This window comes from Dama dama, chromosome 15 (genome assembly GCF_033118175.1).
Source record: "Dama dama isolate Ldn47 chromosome 15, ASM3311817v1, whole genome shotgun sequence".
Lineage (NCBI taxonomy): Eukaryota > Metazoa > Chordata > Mammalia > Artiodactyla > Cervidae > Dama > Dama dama.
Genome location: NC_083695.1, coordinates 11,899,836 through 11,927,600, shown reverse-complemented (window position 1 = coordinate 11,927,600; position 27,765 = coordinate 11,899,836). Strand labels below are relative to the sequence as shown.

The window sequence follows — 27,765 nt, the reverse complement described above, 5'->3', positions numbered from 1 at the left end:
TACTTCAAGTTTTAAATTCTTAGTCCAACTCCTCAGCTGCAAATTTATATCCATTTCATCTTTTTCATTTAACAAACAGTCTTTAAATTCTAGACAGGATACCTGAGACATGCACCAGAAATAAATAAAAATCCCTTCACTCTTTCATCTCACTGTCTTTGTTTGTAAAGATTCCTTTAAGGACTCTGTTTAGAAAAACTAAAATGACTGCTGCTGTAGAAAATGAATGTTGTTATAAAGGGGTGGTATACAAGCTCACACTTTTGCGATCATTTTTCCTGAGCTTGTTCTGCCAAATAAGCATGAAACACTTTACAAATATCAATGCAGGTCTAAGAATAGGAATACGGAGAATGTGCATTTTGAGGACAACTTTGGGTATGATTAATTTTTTTAAAAAACAAATGAGTCAGAAGGACAGCATTTTTTAAAAATAATATAGAACATATTATCACTTTACAAATGTGTGTATTAGTTGCTCAGTAGTCTGACTTTTTGGGGTCCCATGGACTGTAGACCACCAGGCTCCTCTGTCTATGGGATTCTCTAGGCAAGAATACTGCAGTGGGTAGCCATTCCCTTCTCCAGGGGATCTTCCTGACCCAGGGATCAAACCCAGGTCTTCCTCACTGCAGGCAGATTCTTTACCATTTGAGCTACCAGGGGATAACAAATATCCCAAGTATATTTCTATCCCTGTACTCAAAGTTGAGATCCCAGGGGTTCCTTAAGAGCTGTCTTGAGGAGCCTCAAGTAACCTCCAGGAAAGAAAGCCATGTGGCCATTAAAACGAGCTCACAGCACCCAGAGTGGATGCCAGCCAAGACTGCGCTTCACACACATCAGTGGATAAGAATCCCAGGGAGTCTTGTGAAGATGGAGGTTTCAGGATTCCCCCTTTAATGTGGTTTTCAAGGTATGTGCTGACCTCAGGAATCTGCTTATTTAATAAGCTCCTCTAAGGATTCTGATACAGGAAGTTCCTGGACCACAACTCAGGAAACACAAACTAAAAATGTATAAATTTAGTGGGAAGAAAAGTCCTTGAGGGAAGGCAAATTTTAGGCCTCAGTTAAGAATATTTTATTTCCTCTCTCTGTCTTCAAGAATATTCTTGATTTTTCTTTCTCCCTCTCTCCAAATACACACACACACACACACACACACACACACACACAGAGTTTAGCTGTGTCAAAGTGATCTTTAGTAAGATCATGTTAAATTGTTTTGAAGTAAATTAAAACTAATTCTCATTATGGAAACACTTAAAAAAAATAGACAAGGAAACCAAATGAAACTATGAATGATAAAACTAGGATCCTTGGCTAATGACAATTGTAAAACAAAACCATAAATATTTTTTTTGGTCTTCAACGTTATCTGAGTAATTCTGTTTGTGCCCAATTCTGGGTCTTTGGACATTCTTCAAGTATATGATAACCAAGCTATGTTTTAATATAATGTTATATAATCAATAATAATATAGCAATTATATTTATAAATAGTGAATTAATTTGCACTATTTTGCACAAGTAATCCAAATCATTTAAGTGGTGATTTAAAAGACATGATATCTTAATGCAGATGCGGTCATGGGAAATGGAAAAATCAGAAGAAATCAAGTCACTCCTGAATATGCATTAAGAAACAGGAAGAGTTCCAAATTAAGAAATATCTCTTAAGGCTAAGTGCCTAAAAAGAAGCCACAGTGCCTCCTCAGGTCCCCACTAAAATGTAATCTTAAAGACTTTAAAACCTTTTTATTGCCAAGGTTCAATGAAAAGCTCACATCCGTAAAATATGGATCTGAGCCAGGGGGTGAAAACAGGAGCAGAAAGGATACGAGGGATTGCAAAGAGCTGAGCGAACACGTGAAAGGAGGAGCCCCAAGCCATCTGCCAAGGAGCCACATAGGTCATGACGAACTGCAGCTTGTGAAGCAGGTCCCCGAGCTGAAAGCGAAAGACAGAGACGCATCAGTGATGACCACCACAGTGGCAGCCCTGTCACAGCTGGTGGAAGAGCCCGTGTTAAAGTTACAAAACGACACTGTGACTATCGTTAGCCCTCTTCCTGTTACCGTCTGGGAAACGGAATACTTTGAGAAATGAAAATATTTCCTTGCACATCAGTAAACAAAGGATGTCACAGTCACCAGCATCCACCGGTGAGCTCTGAGGAAACTCAAGAAAGGAAAGAATGCCTGTGTCAGCTAGCAGCCACTAGACTGTAGCCACTCCCTATGGTGAGTCTTGAGGAATATCATGATGTGAAAACATAGAATACTGGCCCCAGATAGCTGAGGTGCACATCAAAGGAATGATTTCAATAAGCCCAGACTCATGCATCTACCCATACATAGAAAAGCACTAAATTCCTTAACCTGACCTATCTGGTTTCTTTAATTAACAACCATCTTTTGATGTTCCCACTACCTGCCCTTTGTTGCAAAACTCCTATATATCCTGGCTCCTTGCCTCGCCCCCTTAGAGTCGTTTCACAGAGCTATCCGAAATGCTGTCTCCTGGGCTGCAGTTCTCATTTTGCCCCAAATAAAACTTAACTCGCAACTCTCAAGTTGTGCAAATTTTTCTCAACACTTCCTTTGTCTCATATGCAAGACAGCTGTTCAAGGGGACCTTCAAACAGCAACAAGATGATCAGAGGAAACCTTGTGTGGTTAATTTCAACAAGTTAATGATATGGTATATCTCTGTGTTTCTTAAAGGAATACTCACAGCTTGGTCTTTCCTCCTTCATACTTGGGTCTTTCAGGGAAAGATTTATACAAAACCCCATCATGATGGACATTACTCAAGTTCTTTGTGTATGGGCTTCAGCCTACCTCTTCAGTCACTCTTACTGGAGAAAACTGCTCTATAGGATTGAATTGCAAGTTACAAAGTGTTTTAGAAAGCCAAGATAGGATATAGGAGCTGCTGCATTTACTTGTTAGACAAGCCAGCACAGGAGAAAGCTGAGTTCTGGGGAGAAGTAGGGGTTGGAGAGAAGAGACCTTATGTGGCCTAAGGATGAACACGAGGGGAAAAGTGCCCATTGGTTTGGGCTGGAGATCCAGAACATAAATGTGCTGGGAAGGATGAAGAGGGCCGCACTCCCTGACTGCAGACCCCTGCTTTGTAGACAGCAGTGACTGATGGACCCTAGATGTGAAATTCTATGGCTGTCACTTCTAGATACAGCCAGGAAGTACCAACATACTTCCTAAACTCCACACACACTCTTCATCCATAATGGAGACCTAATTTTAAAAAAATTGAAGTATAGTTGATTTACAATGTTGTGTTAGTTTCAGGTAATCAGCATAGTTGATTTTGGTTATACATGTGCATATCTATTCTTTTTTTCAGATTCTTTTCCCTTACAGGTTTGAGAAAAGGAATATTCCCTGCTGTATCAGTAAAGAAAGGACGTCACAGTCACCAGTGATTGCAGCCCTCCCATGCAAACTAATGAGCCCTGAGGAGACTCAGGAGGGAAAGAGTACCTGCCATCGAGCAGCCATCCGACCGCAGCTAGTCCCCACTGTGAGCCCTGAGGAAACGCAGGATGTGAAAACCGGATACTGGCGCCAGATAGCTGAGGGGCATGTCGGAGGAATGATTTCAGGGAACCTGACTCTTGCATCTTCCCATACACAGAAAAGCACCAAATTCCTTAACTTGAGACATCTGGTTTTCTTTCATTAACAATAACCTTTTGATGTTCCCAACTACCTGCCCTTTGTTGCAAAACTTCTGTATAACCTGGCTCTTCCCCTCGCCTCCTCAGAGCAGTTCTCTCAGGATTTCTTGAGATGCTGCCTCCCAGGACTGAAGTCCTAAAAATTCCCGCCAAATAAAACATAACTCAATTCTTAGGCTGTGAATAATTTTTTGTCAACAGATTATTACCAAATACTAATTACAAAATACCTGTGCTATATAGTAGGTCCTTGTTGGTTATCTATTTTATATATAGCAGTACATATATGTTAATCCCAAGCTCCTAATTTACCCCTCCCCACCCTTTCCCCTTGGTCACCGTAAGTCTGTTTTCTATGCCTGTGTGAATCTATTTCTGCTTTGTAAATAAGCTCATTTGTACCATTTTTAAATATTCTTCATATAAGCAACGTCATATGATATTTGTCTTTCTCTGATTTACTATGATAATCTCTAGGTCCATCCATATGCTGCAAATGGCATTATTTTATTCTTTTTATGGCTAATATTCCATAATTATGGAAAATTCAAATGGCAGGATGTGTTTATTCCTAGACTGGTTAGCATATGAGATAGTAAAATACATTCACCAGACTCATGATGTGAAAAGAGAAGGAAAAATAGAACTCTTAACGAGGCTCAGTAAGTGTGACACAGAACATCAGATGATCACAATGAAAAGAAAGCAAAGGCTGGAAAATGGGCCACTAACGAAAGTAAGGTTCAAGGAACCAAGATAACTTAGCCTGTCAGTGAAAGGTCAAATCTGTGATTTTGGAACCAAAAGATGAGGCTAACCTGAATTGTTTCATGAAAATGTCATAAGGAAAAGTAAGGTTAATTAGAATCCTCTTCAAATCTTCCTCTGGCTTTTCTTATCTTACCACATTCTCATCAATATCCTGGGTTAGGAGACTAACTTTAGAGTTAAACTTTCTTGGACCGGCTACAGAGGATGAACCAAGGACAGAGGTTCTCTCAAAGGCACAGCAAATCGGGAGCTCTTAAGAAGTGACCGCATCTGGTAGTGTACAGAATCCCACAGTCTAAATGTGTCCCCTGGGGACCCTGGTCACACACCTAGCAGTGAAGAGTTGGGGCAGAGAGAAGGCAAAGGGGAGAGCAAGAGAGAGGGGAAAGAAATAGAGACAGTGGGGAGGACTGAGGCAGAGTAAAGAGAAAGGAAAAGTGGAGGAGAAACGTGATGCAACTGGACCAGAAGAACTGTGAAGGAGTATGAATTCTGGGTAAGAAAAACAAACGTTTTATTCCCAGTAACTTTCATGTTCTTTCCTCTGGCTCACTGACATCCACCCGAGAGCTGACTTCAATTGGCTTCCAAGTTCTTTCAGAAAGTCCACTTTAGTTTTAATCAAGCGGTTGGTTTAAGCTTCTTGAACCCTGGATCTGGATGGGTCTCCAAGGCTCTGGGGGCCTTTGAGATGCCAAAAATTGAGAGAACAGCAGTTTACTCTCTTACATCAGCTTGAGGTTGTATCTTTAAGGTTCACAAAAAGTGAGTTCTCTCCCAAATCATGGTTCAAATGTTCACAGTGGCAGTCTTTACAATAGCCAAGACACGGAAGCAACTTAAGTGTCCGTCAACAGATGACTGGATAAAGATGTGGTACATATATATAACAGAATATTAATCAGCCATAAAATAATGAAATAATACCATTTGCAGCAACACAGATAGACCTAGAGATGATCACACTAAGAAAGCCAAATATCATATAATATCACTTATACACAGAATCTAAAAAAAAATTATACAAATAACCTTACTTACAAAACAGATTCACAGACTTAGAAAACAAATTTATGGTTACCAAAAGGGAAACATGATTTGGGGGGAATAAACTGAGAGTTTGGGATTGTCATATACACACTACTGAATTTAAAATAGATAACCAACCAGGATCTACTGTGTAGCACAGGGAACTCTGCTCAATATTCTGTAATAACCTAAATGGGAAAAGAATGTGAAAAAGAATGAATATATGTATACGTACAACTGAATCAATTTGTTGGACACCTGAAACTAACACAACATTGTTAATCAACTATACTCCAGTATAAAATAAAAATTTTTTTAAATTAGTCCTCTCCCCACCTTACTTCCTACCAGTTAAAGACAATGTGGACAGACAGGTCAAACACAGACTCAAACTCTTGACTCACTTCTCTTAAAAGATATGATTCCCTTTGAAGGTCATTATCATATCCATGCATCCCCACCATTAATTCAACCAGAGGAGGAGTATGCTAATTACAAAACAGAAGACATTCAAACAAAGGACTCTAGAGTACATCAAAAGCAACAATCATGAGAAGTGGGGGTGGACTCTCTTGTATTAACTTGCTCCTTTGTGCCCTAACCCAACTCTACCAAGCAAAATGCCTCTGGATTTGAAACATTCTCATCACAACACTGTTAAGAATTCTTAGTCTGGTTATTAAGATTTAGTCCTGTGACTCATGCCTAGGTGAAAACTGCAAGCATGAGCACGATTACCCTATATGATGTATGAACCCCCAAATGCCCTGAAAATGAATCATGGGTTTTAAAAAGTTATTCCTGTTGGGTTTTCAGTGTATGACTATATCCTGGGAGGCTTTTAAGCCACCTCCTGGAAAAGCTGATAAGTAGGTCAGGCATTGCAACTACAATCAGACAGGCAGCCCCAGGGAAAGCCTCATCTGCAAGTTTAAAGCATTAACAAGTTAAACTTTGCTGCATTATGATTAAATGAATCTATCACAATTATTTTTTGCATAGCACAGCAACCTGTATTTATACATAAGCAAAACCAGTAATCAGGCACATGCACTCTCATGCTCTAATTGCGGCCAACACCCCAGGTATCTTTGTTCTTTTCCTATGTCTCTGCTTTGTGTTTTTACTCTTTTTTCATGACCACTGTAAGAATAAAACACAAGCTTTGTAAAAGATTTTCAGTACGCTACTCATCAAACAGACTCTGCTATTCTTAATCATTGAAGCCAGATCTCCAGAATGACAGTTCTTTATATACCAGTGATTGATTCCTCCACAACTCAGTAAATTTTTTTATTATTAAACTTTTTATTTTGCATTGGAGTATAGACAATTCACAATGTGTGGTAGTTCTAGGTGGACAGCAAAGGGACTCAGTCATACATAAACATGTACCCATTCTTCCCCAAACTTCCCTCCCATCCAGGCTGCTACGTAACATTGACCAGAGTTCCCTGAGCTATACAGTAAAAATTCAGTAACCTGACAACCTAATAACCCTCCGTGAAGCCCACCAGAAAAAGGACATGCTGGCACTTTGTCAGACATCAACACAACACAGTGTTTAAGAGCATGGGCCTGAGGGCACACTGCCTGGGTTTCAATCCAAGCTGGCACCTATCCTGGGGATGATACCTGGACCTCCCCACATGGTCATCTGAGGATTAAATGACTTCATCTTTGTTAAGGACCTGGGATGCTGCCTGGCAACAGTATGTGCAATATAGGACAAGTGGATATCTTATTTGAGGATGTATTTTCTCATGATCAGGAAATTCTAGGGCTCCCCTCTAAACAACTAAAACTCCAAGTCCAGGTCCTCTTATTTTTCAGAGGAAGAAATCGGACAAAAGGAAGCTAAGTGGGCTGCTTAGGGAAGAAAGTGAGTTCAATGGACCGTGTGAATCCAGATGTTGAAATTCCTAGTTCTCTACCTGGTGATGGATTTCTAACTCCCAAACTTACCACGTCTTCTTGAGGACACGAGCCATCCTGGAAGGACAACAGCAGGAAGCAGCAGAGGAAAGCTGTCTTCCACCTGTGCCTTTCTGCTGATAGCAGTGGGCAGGGTCACAAGTCTGAACGGGACAAATGGGGCCACAGTCACTACTGGGGACCTCTTCTCCACACGCACCAGGCTCTGATCTGTCCTGGAACACCCTTTTCAGTACAAATGCCAAATGAACAATAGATGAGTCCACCCAACAAGTCCAGTGACAATCAATGGGTCCCAACAAGGCAGGCTATTGGGTTACCTGTGCTTCTTAAAGGCACAGCTCCAAGAAGGTTGATATGACCTACATATTTTTTTTTCCCCTAAAAGTGTAAAGAGGTGTGCTCCAGGTTAAAAGACTCAACTTCATATTTTCCCTTTACACTTCTTTCTTCTCTTCTAAGATTAAGTCAGAAAAAAAAAATGAGAGAAAAGAAAAATTTATGGGTATCCAAAAAGCAATGTCTAAGCATACAAGGAAGTCAATTCATGAACACTAATCATTAATGAGAAGCATGGATGAAGAAGCACCTTCTGTACCATATTAGACCCTTATCTATAAAATAGTAACTCATTTAAGATAACAGTCAATGGAAAGAAGAACACTAACACCACCACATGCAGCACAGCATTGCACTTAAGTAGTTTAAAAAATTTTTATTTTATATTGCAGTAGAGTTGTCTCACACACTAGTAAAGTAATGCTCAAAGTTCTCCAAGCCAGGCTTCAGCAATACATGAACCATGAACTTCCAGATGTTCAAGCTGGTTTTAGAAAAGGCAGAGGAACCAGAGATCAAATTGCCAACATCCGCTGGATCATCGAAAAAGCAAGAGAGTTCCAGAAAAACATCTATTTCTGCTTTACTGACTATGCCAAAGCCTTTGACTGTATGGATCACAATAAACTGTAGAAAATTCTGAAAGAGATGGGAATACCAGACCACCTGACCTGCCTCTTGAGAAACCTATATGCAGGTCAGGAAGCAATAGTTAGAACTGGACACGGAACAACAGACTGGTTCCAAATAGAGAAAGGGAGTCCGTCAAGGCTGTATATTGTCACCCTGCTATTTAACTTATATGCAGAGTACATCATGAGAAACGCTGGGCTGGAGGAAGCACAAACTGGAATCAAGATTGCCTAGAGAAATATCAATAACCTCAGATATGCAGATGACACCACCCTTATGGCAGAAAGTGAAGAGGAACTAAAAAGCCTCTTGATCAAAGTGAAAGAGGAGAGTGAAGAAGTTGGCTTAAAGCTCAACATTCAGAAAACTAAGATCATGGCATCTGGTCCCATCATTTCATGGCAAATAGATGGGGAAACAGTGGAAACAGTGTCAGACTTTATTTTCTTGGGCTCCAAAATCCCTGCAGATGGTGATTAAAGCCATGAAATTAAAAGACGCTTACTCCTTGGAAGGAAAGCTATGACCAACTTAGACAGCATATTAAAAAGCAGAGACATGACTTTGCCAACAAAGGTCCATCTAGTCAAGGCCATGGTTTTTCCAGTGGTCATGTATGGATGTGAGAGTTAGACTGTGAAGAAAGCTGAGCGCCGAAGAATTGATGCTTTTGAACTGTGGTGTTGGAGAAGACTCTTGAGAGTCCCTTGGACTGCAAGGAGATCCAACCAGTCCATCCTGAAGGAGATCAGTCCTGGGTGTTCACTGGAAGGACTGATGCTGAAGCTGAAACTCCAATACTTTGGACACCTCATGCGAAGAGTTGACTCACTGGAAAAGACCTAATGCTAGGAGAGATTGGGAGCAGGAGGAGAAGGGGACGACAGAGGATGAGACGGCTGGATGGTATCACCGACTCGATGGACATGAGTTTTAGTAAACTCTGGGAGTTGGTGATGGACAGGGAGGCCTGGCGTGCTGCAGTCCATGGGGTCGCAAAGAGTCGGACACAACTGAGTGACTGAACTGAACTGAACTGAGAGTTGATTTACTGCCTTCCCAAGTAGCACAGTGGTCAAGAATCCATCTGCAATACAAGAGATGCAACGCAGGAGATATGGGTCTGGTACCCAGGTTGGAAAGATCCCCTGGAGGAGGAAACAGCAACCCACTCCAATATTGTTGCCTGGAAAATTCCATGGACAGAGGAATCTGATGGGCTACAATTCATGGGGTCACAAAGAATCTGACACAACTGAGCGATTAAGCACACACACAGAGTTGATTTATAGTGCTGTTAGTTTCACGTGTATAGCAAAGTGATTCAGTTATACACACACATATATCTATTTCAAATGAGAAAATTTAAATCCCCCATTTAGGTTGTTACAGAGTATTGAGTAGAGTTCCCTGTGCTATCCAGTTTGTCCTTGTGGGTTATCTATTTTATATACAGCAACGTGTGAGCTTGGGACTGATATGTCACATTGAGGTACTTTAAATAGAAGTCCCATTTCCATTAGCTATGAACTTGCATCTCCTTAGACAGTATGAGGCCTCTGTTTTATGAAGCTTATCTCATTCCTAATGCTCTACTGCCACGCTCTTAAATCTCAGACCTAATAAAGCATAATAAACTTCCCAAATTACCCAAGTATGACTATACGAGAAAACAAAACCATTTGGGTCTTTTCCACTAAAAACACTCAGAAAAGATGAAAAGAAGTCACAGTGGAATAATTCTGGCTGTTTCCCAAAGAAAGACACCATAAATACTCTCACTTCAAATAACCCTTTCTGGAAACATCTTCTCAATTTGGCATAGACATGCTGTTGTATCTCTGCTCTAGGTAGAAAATGCAATCTGCATAAATTCACAAACTATCTTAAGAGAAGTGTCACCCAAATAAATATGACCCTAACCCATTTCCTTGCTAGTACAGTCTTAAATAAGGCATAGGCCACCTTTCCTCTGGGGACTTCCTCCCTCTTTCCCAGTGAAATAACTTACCATCTACTGAATGTTCTTATATTAGGAGCTGCCCATATGATAAGTCCATTTGATTAAATTCAATCACTACCTGTTATCCCTATTGCTCCAGCCTTACTACTCTCCCATCCCAGACTAGTTCTTTTTTTTTTTTTTTTCGCCCTTTTTTAAAATTTTGTTGTAAAACTCATCAAGTTTTTTTTTAACTCAGAAAAATATGCAACTTACGATTATCAGTGTTTGAACTTGAAGAAGCAGGAGAGGCTGAAAGGAATCCCAGAGACTGGCTATTGAATTAAAGGTGAATTGAGTTCAAAATGAGTGAATGCTGAGACAGCAGAGATGAGAGTGCTTGCAAAGGATGTTGACACATAGGAAGACATTTGGAAGTTCAAGATGGAACGAAGTGATGAATTCAGGTGGGAGCCCAGCTGAGGGATTGAAAACCAGGAGCGAAAGAATTGGGGAAAGTGATCAGACATGTTGATGCATAGGTAGGGATATGGGGAGTAGAAAAATGTTCAAGAGAGGACATACAAGAATAATGGAGGGAAAAAAAACTGCTGAAGTGTTAAAATATCAGTGTGAGGATTAATTGTAAAAATAATCATAAGGACAGTGATACATTTGAAGGTAAACCGAATACTAGATATAAATATTTAAGACGTGAGAGGGCAATTGGAGTTGAAGGTTAAGTCTCTGGGCTGAGAGAAAAAAGAAGACATTTTTAATTTCATATGCTTATCTTAATGATTTAACAGTATCCACTACACCGCTAAAGTTTTCAAACTTTAGTATGAATCAGAATTGCCTGGAGAGCTTGTAAATCAAGGATTCTGATTCCCACTTGCAGAGGTTCTTGATTCAGTAGGTTTAGGATGCAGACCAAAATACCTTTCCAGGTTATTCTGATGCTGCTCTTCTGAGGATCACACATTGAGATTCATTGCACTAAAGAACCAGAAGAATATTGTTCAATTTCCAAGCACTACAAGGAAAGAAGGGACTAAATAAAATTTATTCAATTCAATATAAGGCAAAAACAGAGGAGAAGGAGGGCAAAGAAAAAGCATCATAAAAAGAAAGAAAAAAATCATGATAGAAAAATGTAAAAGCTCATAAGTAATCAGAGTAAATGTAAATGGATACAATTTGCCTATGAAAATGTAAAGATTCTCAGTCTGTATTAACAAGGAAAATTGTGCTAGATGCTTTCATTAGAAACAGTAAAATTACTTGGAAAGCTTAAGGGAATGAAAAATATACATACCAGGCAAATCCTAATCAAAAGAAAACTTGCTTACCTATACCAATATTAGACAAACTAGACTTTTACTCAATAAAGAATAAAAATCTGTACATAATGATGAAAAGAAAGAGTTACCAGAAGATACAATTAAGTGGAATGTATGTACTTATCCACATAATCTCAAGATATCTAAAGTAAAAATGGACAGAATTACAGGAGAAGATTAAGAAATCTATATCACAGGGAGAGATTTTAAGACAGGCATCTGAGAAAATAATTGCTTAATTAGAGAAATCAAATGAAGATATAAAATATTTGACCAACAGAATTAACAAGCTTTATCTAAGAGATATGTGTATTAGAATCTTGCAGTCAACCCAAAGAGAAAGAATATAATTTTCAAGCATATGCACATTTACAAGAATTGATGAATGACTAAACTCCAAAAGAAGGTTTAACCAATGCTAAGAATTGATATCATGCAGATTGCTTTGTAATTAAATTAAAAGCCAATAATAATAAGACAACAAAGCAATAATAGAAACAACAACCACAAACTCTGGATATAATAACAACAATAAAAACAGCATTGATAGTGATAACCAAAATCAGATAATACTTGAAAATGAATGACAATGAAAAGCAGTAGTACCGATTATAATTTGTGGAACTCAGCTAGAGCTATTTGTAGAGGAAAAGATGTAGCCTTAAAATGCGCACCTTAGTAAAACTTCACAGTTTATATTGGAAGTCTATTTTGTAATACAAAAAAAGTAGCATGAATATTATCAGAAAGGAAAATACAGGTGTTCTAATCTATTAATATAAATGCAGAAATCCTCAATAAAATATTTAACAAATGAATCTATAAATGTATAAAAATATATCATGATCAAATATGGTTTATCACATAATGGTTAAATATTAGAAAAAATGTCATTGATTCACAAAAATGAAGTAAATGAAAGACTACATAATATTTAATTGATTCAGGAAATATGCTGAAAAATAAATTCAACAAGTTTATAAAACTGCCTCACAACCTAGTAATTTTAAAAGTTCTTCTTAAACTGATAAAGGGTATCAGTGCTATACTGCAGTAAACATGATATTTAATAGTAAAATATAAAATTTCAGGACTATTCAGGAAAGAGGGATCAAGCAAGATGAATCTGATTAACCTACAACAGAACAGTGAAAACAGAATCATTAAGGGAGACTGAAATATAAGGGAAGACAAAGGAACGTGGGGTAATAGATTATCTGTGAAGTGCAATTTGGAAAATTGTAACTAAGAAGAGAAGCAGAGGCGATACAGGGATGAGTGTACCCAGCAGGGGTAGGCTACTTAGGCAAATGAATGTGCAGCTAATAGAGGGCAATGCAACAGGGCCTGATTCTTTGATTAGCCAGTCTTATGCAGCCTGACAAATTCAGACCCCAAGGAGAACATGACAGAAAATATTAGTTAGGTTCATATTTCATAACTACTAATTAGGGCATCCATAAATGCAAATGAAGTCACCATGGCACATTTAAATTTTTCAATCTACCAAGAGGTAGGAATACACAAAAGTAAAAGGTCTTGTCACAATCCCTGAGAATTAGGAATTAAATTTAATCGTGCATCTCTGTGTGTATTTCTGCTTGTGATGGACAGTGGGGGTGCAGGTTCTGGTGTGTGGGGAGGTGGGTCACTGGGGAAGGAGGCAAGGGTGGACTTCAACACAGCAGAAACAGGAGATGATGAAAGTAACTGAGGACAGAGGGTTACTTTTGTTCTTTAAGCATCAAATTGAAAATGGAGTGGAGTGGTAGAAGCGATACATTTAATGTACACATTCTGTCTTTCTTTTCAATTCCTCAGTCCTTTAAAATCCTAATGTTAGCCTTTATCCAATTACTGTATGTAGGATAGTCTCCTGTCTTTGATTTTATTTATCATTCTCTTCCCTGTATGGGAGAGGCAGGTTTCTAGATTCGGTTTTGGGGTGCTTCCTCCCTCTTGAGGGCTTTCAAGGTGGTGCTAGTGGTAAAGAACCTGCCTGCCAATGCAGGAGGAGACATCAGAGACATGGGTTTGATTCCTGAGTCAGGAAGATCCCCTCGAGAAGGAAATGGCTACCCACTCCAGTATTCTTGCCTGGAGAATCCCATGGACAGAGGAGCCTGGTGGGCTACAGTCCATGGGGTCACAAAGAGTTGGACATGACTGAAGCGACTCAGCACCCTCCCTCTTGAAGATTCATTAGAACTCTAAGGGTGACAAATGTAGTTTTTACAAACAGGGTGTAAAGGCCAAGTTCATAAGACTCCTGTCAGGATTCAAGCTACTGCTTTCACAGCAGCAAAAGAGCTCATGAATCAGTGACAGTCAAGTGTGGGCTCCTGGGAGACCAGGAAGCCCCTGAGGGGTGTAGACACTGCAGGCTCTTTCTCCATGCACTCCCCCGGGTGCTCACAGAAAAGATCAGAGAAAACCCTAAGGAAGTGTCTGGTGTGGTACAGACATGAAAGAAGGAAACAGCAGACACCTGGAGGGTACAAAACTCTGCTGGACCCCTTTTCCAGACTTCTCGTACGGGACACACACTTCAGTCTGCTAGGCACCTCTGCCCATGGAATTCTCCAGGCAACAATACTGAGTGGCATTCCCTTCTCCAGGAGATCTTCCTGACCCGGGGATCAAACTCAGGTCTCCTGCATTGCACACAGATTCTTTACCATCTGAGGCACCAGGGAAGCCCCAATCTGCAGAGGAAAAGCCAGCAAACACTGTTGTCTCCAGAGCATTGATAAAAAAAAAAACTCACTGCAGCTGGGAGAGGGGAATGACACAATAGGAACAAAGCCCCGCTCCTGGGGAGGGGGCAGGAGCACCTCCTGGACCAACTGCAGCTGGAGGAGGGACAGGGAGACCGAGAAGGACACAGCTCCGAGACCAAGGGACGGGGCAGGCCTGAGACTGAGGTTTAATCAGAAAGCAGAGAACGTCCTCCACCCTCTTCCTCCGCCACCAAGTTAACAAGCTTCAAGTGAAAAGTAAAAGCAGATGCTGAGGGAAGAGGGAAAGGAAAGGAACACCCCTACGTGAAGAGACACAGCGAGGAGTAGCTGGAAGCAGAGCTGAGCGCTGAGCAAATGTTGCTCTGGAAACCAAACCCCGATCTAAACGCAAGGTATCCCTTCAGGAGTTCTGAAGTCTGTGGTACCTTGAGGGTAACCATAGCAACAACAAACCCCCAACCCAACTGTATTAACTCAAACTCTCCATCAAAAATCTAGCAGAAGGAAAGGCATGTCCAGTTCCAGGCATAAAAGCTCGTTGCTTTATTCTCTATGGCCCTCCACCAGAAGTTTAGCTTTCAACAAAAAATTATGAGGCATATGAAAAGGCAAGAAAAAAGAGACTCCTAAAACATAAAGCCACAATCAGAGCAAGAGTCAGATATGAACCATATGTTGGAACTATCTGACTGTGGAAATTAGAATAACTTTGATTAATATGTTATGGGCTCTAATGGAAAAGGTACACAATGTGATAGATTAGATGAAAAGTTTCAGCAGAGAGATGGAAAGTTTAAAAGAGATACTCAAATGCAAATAATGGAAAACACACAAGAGAGACACGGAATGTTTTCAGCAGGCTCATCAGACTAACACAGTCGATGAAAGAATCAATGAACTCAAAGAAGGCCAATAAAAATGAACTAAATCAAAATACAAAGATAATGCTGAGTGAATTCAAAAAGAAAATATGGAGCTCCCCTGGTGGCTCAGGGGTTAGGAATCTGCCTTGCAATGCAGGGGACATAGGTCTGATCCACTGTCCAGGAAGGTCTCACAGCTGCCAGGCAGCTGAGCCATGCACCTGTGCTCTGGAGTTCTCAAGCTGAAACTACTGAGCCAGCGTGCCCCAGAGTCTATGCTCTGCAGCAAGAGAAGCCACCGCAATGAGAAGCTCTCGCACCACAACGAGAGAAAGCTCACATGCAACAGTGAAGACCCAGCATAGCTGAAAATAAATAAGCAAATAAAAATTTTAAAGACACATAGAAAAACATTACTAAGTATCCAAGAGATATATAACAATACCAAACTAACATAGGTGTTCTTTGAAATTCAGAAAGAGAGAACAGGACAAAGAAGTGTTTGAAGCCATAATGGAAAAGAAATTTCCAAAATTATGACAGATACCAAGCCACAGATTCAAGAAAGTCAGATAATACCAAGGGGGATAAATACCCAAACAAACAATAGAATAAACAAACAAATAATAATAAATCCTACACAACACTAGGCATATCATAATTGAACCGCTAAAAACAAAAAGAAAAACCTTGAAGGCAGCCCCCCAAAAGGCACATTACACAGAGAAGAATAAAAGTAAAATTATAGACTTTCTGTAAGCCAGAAGACAATGGAGTGGTACTTTTTAAACGCAAAAATAGGGGTGGGGCAGAAACTATCAATATAGAATTCTATACCCAATGAAATGTCTTTCAAAAAGGAGACAGAAATATTTTCTAGGCAAACAAAACTGACAGAATTCATTGCAAATAGACCTACAGTACAGAAACTGTTCAGGAAATTCAGGCAGAAGAAATACAAGTTGGAAATTTGGACTTACACAAATAATGAATCAGAAATAAAATAGGTGACAATAACTATTTTTTCTTATTTTTAATTGCTCTAAAAGAGAAATTTTGCTCTAAAGCAAAAATAGTTAGCAATACACTATGTGTTTTTAGCATATGTTAAATAAAATATATGACAATAATACCAAGGATACCAGGGAAGAAACTGTTGAAATTTCTTACACTATACAAGTAATGTGTATATACTCAGTTGCTCAGTCATGTCTGACTGTGACCCCATGGACTGTAGCCCACCAGGCTCCTCTGTCCATGGAACTCTCCAGGCAAGAATACTGGAGTGGGTTGCCATTTCCTTCCCCATCCAGGGATCAAATCCACATCTCTTGGGTCTCCTGCATTGGCAGATAGCTTCTTTACCACTAGCACCATCTGGCACAAGTAACAATATAATATTATTTGAAGGTAGATCTTGGTGAATGTAAGTTTTCTATTATTAACGTAATGTGTGTTACATGTGTTAGTCACTCAGTCATGGCTGACTCTTTGCAACCCCACGGACTGTAGCCTGCCAGGCTCCTCTGTCCATGGAATCCTCCAAGCAAGAACTGGAGTGGGTTGCCATTCCCTTCTCAGGGTAGCTTCCTGACCCAGGGATTGAACCTGGGTCTCCTGTATTGCAGGCAGATTCTTCACCTTCTGAGCCATCAGGGAATCCCCATTAATGTAATAGTGGTGACTTAAAAAAAGAGACACAAATGATATTCCAATAGAAGAAATAAAATGGATTTTAAAAATAGTTCAAAGTTTTTCCTGCTACTCTTTCTTTCACTACTTTAATTAATTGCTCCCTTTGGAGATCTGCATAATATTTGGCTTATAACTTCCTATCACATGGAAAGTAGTACAGCATCCTGGTGATAAGACTAAGCTTTGGAGTTAGACCTAGGTTCTCATCCGGGCTCTGCTTCTCACTAGGTGTGTGATCTTGGACAAGGTTTACTCCTCTGAGCCTCAGTTTTCTCATGCAAAGTAAACATGGCAGGGACTTCCCTAGTGGCCCAGTGGTTAAGAATCCATCTTGTAATGCAGCAGATGCGGATTCAGTCCCTGGCCAGGAAGCCAAGACCCCACATCCCTTGGAGCAACTAATCCCATGAGCCACAACTTCTGAGCCTGTGTCACAACTAGGAAGTCCAGGGGCCACATGAGAGGAAAGAGCCTTCATGACACAACAAAGAACTCGCAGGCTCCACCTGAGACCCATCGCAGCCAGATAAATACATAATTTAAAATAATAAATAAATAGCGCTATGAAAATAAGTAAATATGGTAATGGTACCTATCTCAGAAAATGATTGTGTAGAGCAGATGAAATAATCCACATTAAGTTTTCAGTTCAGGACCAAACATATAATAAGTGCTCAATAAACAAAGGTTGTTTTATTTATTTCCCTTATGACATTGCTTCAAAAGTACTTTTTATGTTTTTCTTTCCCACATTTTCCATTGGCGTGTATGCTCACCATCAGTGATACTGTATTGGTTATACTTGCACAGTTATCTTCTAACAGGTAAGTAACTAGTCAATGTAAGAACAGAAAGTGTTTTTCAGAAACAATGAGCAAAGAAAAGCCTCAGGTGGGTATTGGGTCAATAGAATTTTTCTTGTTAGACTCTCATGTACATGCCAGATGTATGCAATTACCACTAATTTTCCTGATTAAAAGTGATGTTTCCCCTCTTCTTCTCCATAAATATTTTATGATAGTTATCTTCTCACTGTCATTGACCGCCTTTCTGCAACTGTGGCAGAAGCAACATGGTTTGGTCGACTCAAAGTACTTTCAAAAGTGGTAGCAAAATGAAAGAAGTAATGAAAAAGTGTGTGACCTCGAAGATCTTGTCTTAAACATGAATGTGTGGTAAAGGACACTGTTTGGAATCTTTAGGTTTATGTGTGTGCAAATTCTGCAGAACCAGAAACCTATACCCAATAATGGAGAACAAGTGCCAACTATTAGCCTTTTGTAAGGAAGGTGTTGCCCTGACTTAAACCAATCGAGCTCTGTCTTCAGGAAGCACTTTAAGGAGGGCTTCCTCACTGTTGAGTAAGAAGGTTTTCAACATTCTTTCAGGGAAGAGAGTCTAGATTTGTCACCTTGGCTAAATTCCCTGAAGCCTCTCATGCAGCTTCTGTATGCCTCAAACACACACCACATGCCTGTTCTCTAAAGATTCATCAGCTACAGCCCTTTGATTCTACAGAGAAAGCTATAGAATTTTTTTTTTTTAATGAGAGCCCATAAATACTTCTTTGACATATTAGCAGGGATGCACATGACTATGTTGATGTTTGAACAACATGACTAAATCCATGTATTTATTACAGTATACTCTGGCATGGGAAAAAAGGAAAAATGAAGGAAAAAGATATAACTCTTGCACACCAGCCTTGAAGTCCTAAATGGGAAGGAAAAACAGACCCTTACTTTGAAGGCTGAGGTGTAGACAATCTGTTAGCTTTCATTCCAGCCCTCTGTCCCTTTCCAGGAGATGAATTACCGGAACTTGTATGGTTTGAGTTAAGGCAAACCCATTCCCCTGGCATGTGGGTGTTGTCCTGGGGAGTGGAAGACAAGAAAGTTGATGTGTTGGGCTATAAATCTTGACTAAAAGGGTGTTTGGGGCTATTCAGGCGCTTCCCAGCAGTTATATGACACAGTTAAAAGTGGCATCACAGTGGGGCCACATGCCGTGAGCTGGCCAACTGAATGACATGAGGGTGTCACCAGTGGGGCAGACACACAGCGCGAAACAGACTGTGATCGACCCTCTCGACTTTGCGAGAAGGGCTCAGCTGCCCAGGGAGCACACAGCAACACTCACTGTAGAACGGCCGGCTCTGCTGGTCATGCGCTGACTCCCCTACTGTGAACAGAACAGCAGGCAGCAGCGAGGCAGCGAAACAAGGCTTATTGGAAGCCAAGAAAATCAAAACACACACCACAGAAAGCCCAAGGAGGGAGTGCTAAGTAACCCGTGTGCCCAGTCTAAAATTACCCCTCCTCCATGTGCCGCCCACCCCTCCTCCATGTGCCGCCCTCCCCTCCTCTGTGACTCATCATCTCTCTAGAATAATAAAACATCACCCAGCCACCACGTCCAAGCTAGGATTTCATATCTCACAAACCAGTTTTTCAATCTTTGTGCTCTCAACTGAATGCAATTAATATGTATTGAATTACATAATCCTAACCTTGACCCTCACCCCTAACCCCTAACCCTGACCCTAACCAGGGCCCTGCATTTTGCTTGATGTTGCAGAAGGCAGGAAAAGTAAGCACACCCATGGTCCCACCATTCGAGGAGTTTCCAGTCTTCTTGGGAACACGGACACATAAGACTGTGTTCTTTGTTTCTGGACAGAGTGCAGACCCTATGAACTTCTTTCTTGCACCATCCTGGGTGTCCATGACCCGCAAACATGGGTCCCTGAGAGCCTGGAAGCTGTGCTAGGTTCCTGTAAGTTTTGTGAACCTTCTGCAAACCAGTTTTTTACTCCTGGGCTTGGCCATTCTGGGGATAGGATCAAGTTCATGTCTGGTTCTGTGAGAGAGTGGCTCTGGGTAAGTTTCTAACCCATCCATGCAGAAGAGCTCCATGCAACACTCTACAGATATTTTTTGTTTTCCCACTGTGTGCCTGACCCTGTCCCGGAAACTAGAACATATCAGTAAACAGACAAAGATCTCTGTCCATCTGGTGGAAGAGATGATAAAATGAAAAACAAGAGAAAGACAGAGTATGTTAGAAGGTGACAAATGGTACAGCAAAAAGTAACACATTGCAGTGTGAATAGATGGGGAGGCTGGGTGTAGTAGGGACAAGTTGCAATATGAAAATTGGGTGGTCTTGGTAGATCTGACTAAGAAGGTCAAATCTGAGCAAAGCCTTGAAAGAGCTGATGGTGTGAGTCTTATCTAGCAGAGAGAAAGCTGTGAGACAACCTTATTGAAAATTTCAGAATTATAAAAAAATCAATAAATTTGATAAATCCATTCTTCAACACAGTAAGCGAAAATGACCTACAAATCAACTGAAAATGGAAAATGGAGCATCTGTCAACATTACTGAACCAAAACAATAATGCAGAGATGTTACAGCCCCCGCCATATTTCAGGATATCAAGAACTAGTCCACATGATGACCCTCTGGAGGAAGTGGTGCAGATGTCAACAAAAACTCAGATGAGAGACTTCCTTGGCAGTCTAATGGTTAAGACTCTGTGCTCCCAATACTGGGGGCACTGGTTTGATCCCCTATCATGGAACTATGATACTGCATGTCACACGGCATGGCCAAAATAAACAAGTACATAAATAAAGATATGCTATTTCAAAAAAAAGAAACTCAGAGGAGGCAGACAGAAGCCACATTAAGGTAATGGAACTAAAGAAAATAACTTCTGCTGTCTATAGCATCCCAACTGGAGATGCTTAAAGAATTCAATTCTTGTATTAAGTGTCAAGACCTGCATTTTAAACACAGAGATGGTGACATTAAGTAAACATGGCACTCTGGCCCTTCATATCACACACATATGTCATGTTTATTGCTGGCAAGTGGACTAAACCTTTTAAACACAACTAGAATGGCATGTCTAAAACCATTCACCTTTTCTAAGCTAATGAAGTATTAACAGCCTGAAAGTGGTTGTGACTGTGGAATTTTCTCTTAAATACCACTCCACGGAATAGCATACTACAAGGCTCCCCCAAATACCTACACTTACATATACTGACCTGCGGTCAGTGACTATACTTTGTCATTTACAAACAAGCATGGAGGGCCCACTATACCAAAAGCACTTTTCGGTTCTGGCCTTTGACTTCTGTGAAGCCTCCATGTTGCTGATCACTCCTTCCTTCTTGAAAGCATTTCTTTTCTTGTTTCGCATTTCTCTGTACTCTACCTTGTTTCATGAGTCACTTCTGTTCCTCCTCCACCTAAGTCTTAAATGCTGACGATCCAAGTTGGAAGCAAAGAAGTCTTTTGGAAGGATTCTCTGTGGAGACCCTTTCCTGCACATCTTGTTGACCCAGCAACTCCCATCACAGAAATCTGTCTTCTGGAAACACTCATGTGCACCAGTATTTGAGTTATGAAATTGAATGTACTGGCATCTGATATTTCTTGTCTGCTCTCCCTTTCTTCCGTCTCTGACTCCAGTCTCTAAAGTTTGGTTAGAACTTGAGCGGCAGACAAAAGCCAAGCCTCAGTGACTTGAGGGTTTGCATCCCTCTGGCCACTGTACCTAGTTCATGAATGAACACAGGACACAAAACGAGTCAATGAGACTTCCCAAGACCTAGGCTAAAACCCTAGGAGAGATGCCTTCTCTTCTTTCTGGGATTATTAGCTGGACGAATTCTATAAACAAAGAACCAATCTAAGAATGATGCCAGAAGAGGAAACATAAAAATAGAATTTTGATACTGTCATTTAAGCCTCTGGATCACATCATCAGTTATGCACACGAGTATGCTAAGTCACTTCAGTTGTGTCCGACTTACTGCAACCCTAGGGACTGTAGCCCTCTAGGGTCCTCTGCCCATGGGATTCTCCAGGCAAGAATACTGGAGTGTGATGCCATGCCTTCCTCCAGGGGATCTTCCCAACTCATGGATGGAACCCTTGTCTCTCATATCTCCAGAATTGGCAGGCAGGTTCTTTACCACTAGCACCACCTGGGAAGCTCTAGTTATGTGAACCAATAAATCCCCTTTTTCCATTATGCCAGTTACATCTGGGTTTCTGAAGTTTGTGAACACAGAAATCCTAACTACCACAGGAAAAAAGAGTGGAAACAAACTAAATGTCTTCAATGAGGGAATGGCTAGTCAAACTATGGTATGTGCTATGGAATACTCTGCAGCATAGAAAGAAGAGGCAATGTTATACATACTGTCATGGAAGTTCTCTAAGATATATTTTCAAGCAAAAAAAAGTAAGTGAAATGTGTAAAGAATGATCTTATTAATATTTTAGATTTTGTGTGTGTGTGTGTGTGTGTGTGTGGTGTGTTGGAGCAGGGCATGGGACTGATTCCAGTATTCTTGCCTGGAGAATTCCATGGACAGAGGAGCCTGGTGGGCTACAATACATAGGGTCGCAAAGAGTTGGACATGACTGAATGACTCATGGTGTGTGTGTGTGCGTGTGTATGGTGTGTGTGTGTGTGTGGTGTCTGCACTTCCCCCATATGTCTTTTTATTCTGGCCCTAATTAATGAGATCACCTAATCACTGGAATACCAGATGGGAACATTCCCAGACATGGCTCTTCTTCCCACAGTCCACTTCCCTCAACATCCCCATGGTCACTAAATATTATCAGCTCCACCTTCTAAACACCTCCTGGATTTGTCCCTTCTCCTTGTCCTCATTTCTGCCTCTGCTGCCCAAGCCCTCATTATGAGTGGCCTGGCTTATTACTATACACATCTACCCAATCACCAAGACTCCACGCTTCCTTATCTTTCATTCTCCCGCACAAAGAGATGTTTCTAAATGCAGTTCTGAGCCTGTAATTCCTCCGCCTGACAATCTTCAGCAGATACATTGATAGGAAAAATGTCCAAACTCAGGGGCAAGGCATGCTCGGTCCTCTCTGATCTGCCTCATGACGGCACCTCCAGTTTGACCTTCTCACCATTCCCCTCCCCACATCCCACACGTAGCAAACATCTGGCAGCTTCCAGAGCACACCAAGCCTTCTCTCACTTCAGCGCCTTTGCAGAGGCAGCTTCCTCTGCTTTAGCTCACTTTTCCCCACCTTCCTTTCCTGCCTCACTCCCTCTTTCTTCAAAGATCAAGGGAAGCATCCCTGTTTCTGATTCTCCTAGAGGGATGGGGTACTATTCTTACGTATACTCTTGAAATGCTCTGCCCCGGCCACCTCCCTTGTCCTACTTTACTGTAACGATCCCTTTACTCATGTGACTTCTTTCCAGAGTCCCCAAACAGTGGGGGGTCACACAGTATAGGCTCAGAACAGAATCCTGCTCTATCATTTTATAGCTATGAGACTTCGGGGCAATTAACTTGATTTCTGTGCCTCTGTTTCTTCATCTGTACAATGAACTGTATGCAGCCACAAAATTATTGTGAAGATTAAGCAGGTCCATCTACACAGAGTGCTGGAAATAGTGCCTGGCTTATGGAAAGCACCCAATAAGGACTGCTTTCATTCATATTATTAACCATCTTTGTGTCTAGTCCAATGACTGGCATGTAAGAGATGCTCAATAAATGAACAATTACTTTTTAAAACAAAGTATTTTGAAAAAAATACTTCTGTAGAAGCATTCATTCCCCAAGATGTGGTTCCATTTTAAGGTGAGACTTTATACCAGGACACATAAAATAAAGGAAAATGCCATTTAGAAACCAATTTCACATAACTTGAATGATAATTGCAGTCTTCCAGAACACAGCCGCTCATCACAGCTTTGGGGCCATCATTCACACAGCTTTATGTAAAAATCACCTCATCCATCAATTTTAACATCATGACCAGTAAAAGTGCTATCCCCCACTCTAACACTCTTTAGAATTTCATTTGTAACACAATTTGGAAATGTTGGCAGAATGATTCTCTGGCAGGACTATTTTTTCAAGTCTTACTTCTCCAACAAAAAATTACTAAAAATTTCAAGACAAGATGGTTTCCAAGAACTTTTTCAGTACCAGTGGGAGAGCAGGAAACTTTTGTCACCTTTGTTCCTGTCATAATCAATTGTCCTTGGATCATGCTTCACTGTCCCCCAAAGATCCATGCATATCCAAGATGCTACAAATTAATTACATCAGAAGAATGACTGCTGGTGAGACAGGCTGAGACCTGGGACCCTCTGCGGCAACACTTGTACCTGGACGACTGCCTCCTCGAGCAACAGAATACAAAGAAACTACAAGGGACTGACAATAACTGTGTGTGTGCATCTGCTGAAGCTCCAATACTTTGGCTCCTTGATGTAAAGAGTCAACTTACTGGAAAAGACCTTGATGCTGGGAAAGATTCAAGGCAGGAGGAGAAGGCAGCGAGAGACAATGAGATGGTTGAATGACATCACCACTTCCATGGAAATGAGTTCGCGCAAACTCTGGGAGATAGTATAACGACTGGGAAGTCTGGCGTGCTGCAGTTCGTGCAGTCACAAAGAGTCAGACACAACTGAGCAACTGAACAACAACGTGCTGTGCACACCTGGAGCGAATTGTAGGTAACGAGATACACGGAGACCAAAGAGCCCGACAGCCACTGCGGAGGAGCCAGACGCGAAAGCAGGGTACCATGCATGCCCCCCCGCACACAGCCACACCAAAGGTGAGCAAACCCCCTGAGCCTCTCCTCCAGCCCAACTCCTGGACACTCCCCTACCCTCACTCTAAATAAGGAACTAACTTCCCTCTCCCCACCTCGGAGAGCGAGCAAGAGAAACTGTTATTTGGTCTGCTATCCCCTGCTGCAGCAGGGGCCCCAATAAAGCTTTGCCTGACCTCTGATCAATTCCTATTGATTAAGGAGGCCAAGAACCCTGGTCAGTAACAATGGGACAGAAGAGAGAGAGGAAAGGGATTGAGAGGCTAAGGGAGAGAGGACAGAGGGGCCTAACTCCTTGAAGGGGTTAAATGGAAAGAGGTGTGTGGTTGGAGCATCAGACCTCACGGGATGGAATATGTGGGGACCCTTCTTTCCCTCCACTGCTCGTCTGCCCCATCCACAAGGAATGTTTCATCCTCTGTGTCAATGCATGCATGTGTATGCTCAGTTGCTTGGTCATATCTGACTCTTTGCAACCTCATGGACTGTAGCCCGCCAGGCTCCTCTGTCCATGGGATTCTCCAGGCAAGAATGCTGGAGAGGGTTGCCATTTCCTCCTCCAAGGCATCTACCCAACCCAGGATCAAACCTGAGTCTTCTGCATCTCCTGCATTGGCGGGCGCATTCTTTACCACTGTGCCACCTGGGAAGATGACTGAGTTATTGCAACTGAATCCTTCCTGCTGAGCTCTGGCCCAGAACTCATGATGTCCCACTTTTCAGCAGATCTGGCAGACAGAGGAGACCAGCCAACATTCATCTTGCAGACCTCGGGGGGATTTGGGAACTGGAGGAGGGAGAGAGTAACACGCAGGCAGGCTCTCTGGAAGCCATCTATTTCACCCTCTGGACCCCAGAGCTTTGATCTCGCTCCACAGATCATCTCTCTGTAATCATATAACATCTTTTTTTCCACCCATAAAGCCTGAAAGATTAGGGACAACTGACTTATGACAATAATAACAAGTCCAATATTCACGCAGCTCCTTTCTTCCAAGGAAACTGGAGGCCCTTCCAAGGTCTCCACGTTCATCTTGCAGCCCTTCTGCCAGGCTAACAGCAGTTTTGCTATTTAGCAAAACAGGAGCCGGGCTGGGGAAAGAGCTTAGAGATTTTGCAGTGGTAAATGAGAGGACGATGTTAAATAAGTCAGACATTGATGAGTCTACTGAACAAACAAAATTTCATATTGTGCAATGAATCCCCCTAAAGAGCAGTATTCCTTGCAAAAACAATATTGGAGGTTTCTAGAAAGACTCTAAGAAATATGTTAAATAGACACAATTTTTTTTACAGATATCTTAAAATGTGGAGAAAGAACAGAAAGTAGCAGTTGAGGTTGGCAGGCAGGATCTTTACAGGAAACATTAACTGTGACCTTCCTCATCGCCACTGTTTTCTACTGGCCTGTCTTTCCAAGAAGACCTTAAAGACCTTTCTTTAACTATGTTTTTTACCAGGGAATCAGATCTCGTGTCTTATTCCAGAAAATTTGCTGCTCTGTCAAGATAGAGTGAGCAGGCATCAGATGGAGCCAGGGATGTTTCAGGACTAATTTGCTAATTCAGGGTGCTGATTCTTCCAGCTTTTGTCTCACTTGCTTTTTTTTCTTTTAGGCTCTGCTATTATGGCCATCCTAAAAGCAGACTATCCAAATTATACTTGCTAAGGCTCTCTCAATTAGAGGAGACGGGAATGCTGTCACTATGGTTCTCTCTGAAATTATTGGTGCTTCAGAAAGATGACAGCAAGTGGAACCCAAATGCCTGCAGCACTGAGTTTATTTTTTATAACTTTTCATTATATATTAGGGTATAGCAAATCAACAATGTTGTGACAGTTTCAGATGGACAGCAAAGGGGCTCAGTCATACATATATATGTATCCATTCTGTCCCCAACTCCCCTCACATCCAGGCTGCCACATAACATTGAGCAGAGCTCCTTGTGCTATACAGTAGGTGCTTGTTAGTTATCCACTTTAAACATAGCAGTGTGAACATGTTAATTCCTTAGGAAGCATCACTATGAACAAAGCTAGTGGGGGTGATGGAATTCCAGTGGAGCTATTTCAAATCCTGAAAGATGATGCTGTGAAAGTGCTGCACTCAATATGCCAGAAAATTTGGAAAACTCGGTAGTGGCCACAGGACTGGACAAGGTCAGTTTTCATTCCAATCCCAAAGAAATGCAATGCCAAAGAATGCGCAAACTACCACACAATTGGACTCATCTCTCATGCTAGCAAAGTAATGCTTAAAATTCTCCAAGCCAGGCTTCAACAGTACATGAACTATGAAATTCCAGATGTTCAAGCTGGATTTAGAAAAGGCAGAGAAACCAGAGATCAAATTGCCTTCATCTGCTGGATCATCAAAACAGCAAGAGAGTTCCAAAAAAACATCTACTTCTGCTTTATTGACTACACCAAAGACTTTGACTGTGTGGATCACCACAAACTGTAGAAAATTCTTAAAGAGATAGGAATACCAGACACCTGACCTGCCTCCTGAGAAATCTGTATGGAGGTCAAAAAGCAACAGTTAGAATTGGGCATGGAAAAACAAACTGGTCCCCAGTCGGGAAAGGAGTACATCAAGGCTGTATATTGTCACCCTGCTTATTTAACTTATATGCTGAGTACATCATGTGAAATGTTGGGCTGATGAAGCACAAGCTGGAATCAAGATTGCCAGGAGAAATATCAATAACCTCAGATATGCAGATGACACCACCCTTATGGCAGGAAGGGAATAAGAACTAAAGAGCCTCTTGATGAAAGTGAAAGAGGAGAGTGAAAAAGTTGGCTTAAAACTCAACATCCAGAAAACTAAGATCACCACATCTGGTCCCATCATTTCATGGCAAATAGATGGGGAAACAATAGAAACAGTGACAGACTTTATTTTCTTGGGTTCCCAAACCACTGCAGATGGTGACTGCAACCTTGAAATTAAAAGACACTTGCTCCTTGGAAGAAAAGTTATGACCAAACTAGACAGCATATTAAAAAGCAGAAACATTACTTTGCCAACAAAGGTCTGTCTAGTCAAAGCTATGGTTTTTCCAGTAGTAATGTACGGATGTGATAGTTGGACTATGAAGAAAGCTGAGCACCAAAAAATTGATGCT

The 27,765-nt window shown here is 41.2% G+C and overlaps 1 protein-coding gene across 1 annotated transcript in view; it reads right to left on the bottom strand.

The window, feature by feature from the left end:
• PCNX2 (pecanex 2) overlaps positions 1 to 27,765 on the bottom strand; it is a 300,345-nt gene that overhangs the window by 102,368 nt on the left and 170,212 nt on the right. The window contains exon 22 of the mRNA XM_061162994.1: positions 1,844 to 1,952. Within this exon, the coding sequence (XP_061018977.1) occupies positions 1,844 to 1,952 (109 nt within the window). The remainder of the gene's footprint in view (positions 1 to 1,843; positions 1,953 to 27,765) is intronic.